This window comes from Crocodylus porosus, unplaced genomic scaffold (genome assembly GCF_001723895.1).
Source record: "Crocodylus porosus isolate Cpor-Errol unplaced genomic scaffold, CroPor_comp1, whole genome shotgun sequence".
NCBI lineage: Eukaryota > Metazoa > Chordata > Crocodylia > Crocodylidae > Crocodylus > Crocodylus porosus.
In genome coordinates this window covers 58,471,387-58,476,956 of record NW_017728918.1, presented here as the reverse complement: position 1 = coordinate 58,476,956, position 5,570 = coordinate 58,471,387, and the positions used below count along the sequence as shown (strand labels likewise).

The window sequence follows — 5,570 nt, the reverse complement described above, 5'->3', positions numbered from 1 at the left end:
AGCTAGATTATATAACAGTGACACTGTGGACTGAGCACCAATGTGTTTGTTCAGGAGGGTAGTAGAAGCATGAAAAAGTATTGAAGTTTCAAATAAGTAGCAACAACAGAATAATTTCCCCCAGGCAATATACAATATGACTCAATCTTACAACAAATTTACAAAAATTTAAAATAGTGCTCTTTGGGGACTTGATGCTATTCCAGTTGAAAAGTACGTTTTATCCAGGGGTCAGCAACATTTTTGGGCAGAGTGCCAAAACCACCTGCAACCTCAACTTGTAAGTTGTTGGTATGCCAGGAGCAGGTGCTGGAGGAGCCGGAAGGGACCCGATCCTTGTGGCAGCACAGCCCTGGCCCCTTCCCCAAGACTACTCTCAAGCAAAATCCTTTTCCATGACATGCTCTCACATACATGCCAGGAATTGCCTACCCCAATCTAATCTCGTCCACTGACTTTCCTATCCCAGGAAAAGAGATTTCCTGGACCAATAGAAAAATATTTATACTAAACAATTTTATACAGGTTCTGACATACAACAAGAGAATTAAAACAGCCCACTATCACACATTATATTCCCTCAACTCAGATTCAGCCATGGTAAATATATTTTAGAAAATCTAAACATTTAGAGAACTATCCTGTGAACCTGATATGAAATGAAAGGCATTCACTGATTTAAAAATAATTTGGTTATGTTACTTATAGCAGCAAAGTGGGCTTGTCAAAGCAGTTTGGTTTGAACATTCTATTCCAGGCACCAAGTTACGTTATGCATGTTCATTCTCACTTCGATCTGGTTTAGTGTAGAGACAGATATGATTTTTTTTTAATTAGGGTCCTGTTGTATATAAAAATCCTTGTCTACATCCTGGTTGTGACACTTTCCATGACATGATGCATCATGACTGATGCTGCTTAGTGTGGCTAACAGCCAAGAAATCTTCAGAAACATGTGTTCATTTCTGAAAAAGAAATGAAAGGGAGCACTAATAAAAGATGCACTGCAAAAAGAGTTGGCCTGAATGATCTGATCCTTCATTTCTGGAGGGCATTTGGGTAGGTAAAACAAAAAATGGGGGGGGGGGTGTTGAGGGTTTCCACTACCTGTGATATGAAAGCAAAAGTTCATCCCCAGTACATTTTACAATGGAAAACAAACCTCTTTGTCATAATAGTAACCACATGACAATTTTCCTCTTGATGGCTTTATATACAAAAGAAGCCAAAGTATGCATGCTCTATGTTCCTGAAATTTTGACTAAATTGAAGAGAACTGACTTGAAGCCATGATCAGCTGTCACTCCCAGCTACAGAGGTGCATCAGAGACCTTGGCGCTGATACTGCTGCTCAGCTGCAAGCAGAGACAGATCCAGGCTCCCAGCCTTTGGGGTGCAGCTGGAGTCAAAGGCTCCACTGTGCACTACTGGCTGGGAGCTCTGATTACCTGAGTAAAAGTAGGAGAAAAAGACCCCAAAGTTAAAAAATATTCTAAAAATTTGTTTTATATATGTACCCTTACAACAGGTCTTTAAAATCCCTAGACTGTATCTTGACTGCTCAGTATTAAACAAAAACCAAGACAGAAATCCTTGTATCCCTTCACACACTGTTGCTGTGAATTAATTACCTGTTTAACCAAAAGTATAGATAAGCATATAAGCCATATGTTTAAGTGCAAGAGCAGAGCTTGGATGAAAATCTACAACACGCCAAAAAAAAAATCACACCGACTACCAAATAATTACATACATTCAAATACAAAATATACAGCTATGTGAATGAAAGCTATGTGGTAGACTTAATCTTAATATTTCTGTCTCTGTTAGGTTCTGTCACAGCTACAATTGCACTATATTTTTAACAACTGAAAATCTCAGCATTTTGGTTGCTTTAAAAAGAGAGACATAATAGCAAATATTAAATAATCTTCTTCAGGAATCCCTCACAGTAAAAGATGATTGTCTTCTATGATTGGCTTATCTGTGGGTCCGAAGATGGCTGACTATGCCGGCCCAGGATTGACAAACTCTGTTTCAACTCAGGCATCTGTTTCTATGTGGAGTAAGTGTAGTATTCAAAAGCACCTTGCAGTGTAATAAGTATGGAAAAATCCTTAAACTTTTCAACAGCTTATTTATAAACATATCCAGTTGGCAAAAAGTTAATTTGTAATCATAAAAAATATAGAAGTTTTCTGGACTACTCGGCTACTTATGAGTACACATTACCCCCTAGCTCTCAAAACCACTTTGCAGCCAGGTCCACTTATTGCTCCTATTATTCACTCATAAACATAGACAATGGAAATTAGTGTTAAGTGCCTTTTGTTTGCAGAAATAATCCACCACACTTTTGCTTGCTAACAGCCTAACTGAGAAGTTGAGTAGGTAGTTTTTCAGCACAGCTCTATAAAATAAACATCATTTTCTTTATTTTTAACATAAAAACATAACAGTAAGCAAATCAAAAAACTAGGCTGAGAAGAAAGAAGGAACAGTTAGAAAATATAAACTTAGCCTTAACTGTTTTCTCAATAAATCTTATTCTGCATTTCTTTAGAAAATAACTTCAATATGAAACTAACATTTAAAAAGGCACATTAATATTTTCCAATAGAAATATTAAGAACATTTTCTGGCACAGCCAGGAGCTTAAAGTATGGGTCCAATCCTGCTCTCACTGCACACAGCAGTTTAGTCACTGACATCACTGGAAAAAGGATTAGTCCCTTGGAATATAAAACTTTCTTTGGGTAATTTATGCAAACCTTAGAAGTGCAATATAAGTAGTATCCTCTTACACCACCCAGCTTTACAGCAAGTTTACATGGATTGTGAACAATATGCAGAAAAGGAAAGTCCCTGAGTGCAGGAGCAATCCTTGAGCACCATCAGTGGATTTTTTTTCACAAAGATTACAGTCACTTTCACAGAAGACACAAGTTGACAACTTCTGCATCACTTCAGAATTATAGCTTCTCACTGCTTTTCTTCCTGTTCAGAAAAGTTAATAAGCATTAGCTTATGAACTTAATGAAAATTGTCCAACAAATATTTAGTCTGTATTTTCATATAAGCTTGATATATGCTGTACATCTCTTTCTAAAACCAAGTAGGTGTGATGAACTGAACCTCTGAAACATGACATGATTACTATATGACAAATCCAATCCTCAGAAAGAAAACTATGTTCTTTATATAAATCCATCCTCGGAACCTGGCCAATGCTTAATAAAAAAACCCCAACGCCTTACAAATGTATGTGGCAAAAAGAGGAAGTTCTTAAACATATTTAATGTCACAGGGAAAGTATCTTAGACTGGATACACCTAAGGTCAAATGCCAACCAGGACAAACAGTACAAAGACAAATGTATTTTAGATTCTAAAATTAATCTTTGTCCCATTTTTGTGTTTTCTTTCCATCAGCATAGAATATACTAACGCTTATAAGAATTAGAATTCACAATTATAAAACTAGATCTAGTCTCACACTTGTTTTTGGTTGAATTTGCCTAATTTGTTGATATTGGGATATCCCGTAGGAATGTGTTTCCTTCCCGCTTGTCTGTTTATCCTATCTCCCTGCACCCCACACAACCTGTCTGCTGAGCTATCTAGGAATCCCAGAGAGCTGTTCACATAATGCATCTGAGGCTTCCAGGCTCCCACTTCCTGAGGAGCTCACCTGGCCAGCTGCCTCGCAGCCAGGCAGCCCGGGAACTCAGGAAGTAGATTTTGGTTCAGAAACATCAAAGCATTCCCAATGTTAAAACATTCTGGTATCTTCAAAACAAACTCTACTGCAAATTTGTATAAAATATCCTAAATCACTTCATATATCAAAAAATTCTAAAGGTTTGGATTTTTATCCCAACTTGGAAAAAATATTTTCCAAAAGCATGAAATTTCTTGTTGAACTGAAATTCAGTTTCCTAGACATCTATAAATAAAAGCATTCTTTGACACAACCATGGAACAAGGACTCCCCAGACTCCTCAAAGCCCTGGTATAGAAGCAATGATTCATGTTAGTGAAGGATTTGATCAGACTATTCCCAACTTACGTACACATACATCTATCTTCTGTCAGCAACTGTGGTGACAGAAAATTTTAGAGCACATATGTCAAATGCATCACTGTATACTAAGGAATTTCTCTAAAACACATTCCCTTCCTAAGAAGAGCTTTGTAAATATTTTGAATATATATCTTTTTACTTAACTGTTGAAAACATACTACTGACACTCCTCTAAAGGACTCTTAATTTAAATAAGAAACAGGTGAATCAGCCACTTGAAAGATGATCATTAAATAGGAACCACAATAGAGTTCATGCCTCATTTTGGTGATTTTGGAAACATTCTGGGCAAGGTTCTCAGCTGGTATATATTGGCTTCAGTGAAGTTATGACAATTTACAGCTGAGAAACCAACCTATTAAGACAAAAATAATGTAGAGAAGATAATGACATATTTCATTATATAACTCTCAAGATGTTTTCAAGTTACTATCCAATAAACTTTCTGTGCCACTGAAAAAGTACCAAGTGACTTCTCAGTGTAATGTGGCTTTTTCTTTATTAAAAATGTTTGTCACTTACTTTCAGAAATACAGTAATTCCTTTTTTTAGCATGTGAATCACCATGATCTATTAAGAATGAATGACACTTACTCGGTTCATAGTAATCCACTATAATCACTGAGGCACCTTGTGTATTTGCTACTTTGAAGTCTCTCATGGCAGGAATTTCAACACAAACCTGTGTTTCATTTAGCTAGGAAAATACAAGAGAAAGCTGTGAGAATTCTAGAAACAGTGAGGCCAAGAGCTGGGATGGAAACTAAATGATCTGCTAATGTTACACCTTAAATACCAGGGTCTGGATTTAGGTAGTTAACCTGATCTCCTTAATGGAAATTTTAACAAATCACAGACCACTTAAAATTGTGCATAGATAGACAGACTATTTATGAAGTGCTCATCCATCAAATGCTTATTAACATCAATAGACTTTACCTATACAAAGAACCTAATGATCACATTTTGTGAGTACTGAATGTCAACACAGACTCCTTAGGGGTTGGCATCTTTGAACCAGAAAAAAGAACAAATTATACACTAAAAGTCAAACACCAACTATAACGTATTTTAATTTTATTACAAAAATATTTTTTTCAGGAGTTGTGTTTGTGTACTGTATTGCATAATAGGTGAGAAATAAAGTTTTACTCCTGTAAATTGTGTGTGGGGAGTGTGTCATTGGGGAGTGGGTGTATGTCTGGCGGGGGTTGTAAGAGGGTGTGGCTGTGTGTGTGTAGAGGGGCAAAGGGTATGTTGTGGGATGTATGTATGTGCAGGGGGTTGTGGAGGCAGGATGTGAGTGTGTGGGGTTTGTGGGGTGAAGGAGGGTGTGGGAGTGTAGGGACCTCCCCACACACTCCCCACTCACGACGCACAACCCCCACTGGTCGGCAGCAGATGGGTGCTCATGACCTACACAGGTACTGCCGCATAGCACATAGCGGTGCATGACTCTGGCTAGAGCTGCATGTGGCAGCAAGGAA

At 37.5% G+C, this 5,570-nt stretch overlaps 1 protein-coding gene across 1 annotated transcript in view; it reads right to left on the bottom strand.

Moving 5' to 3' along the window:
* Positions 1 to 2,413: 2,413 nt before the first annotated feature.
* CD109 (CD109 molecule) overlaps positions 2,414 to 5,570 on the bottom strand; it is a 106,885-nt gene continuing 103,728 nt past the window's right edge. The window contains exons 32-33 of the mRNA XM_019538158.1: positions 4,678 to 4,780; positions 2,414 to 2,997 (exon numbers count right to left, since the gene is read on the bottom strand). Coding sequence (XP_019393703.1) covers positions 2,816 to 2,997; positions 4,678 to 4,780 — 285 coding nt within the window. The 3' untranslated portion in view covers positions 2,414 to 2,815. The remainder of the gene's footprint in view (positions 2,998 to 4,677; positions 4,781 to 5,570) is intronic.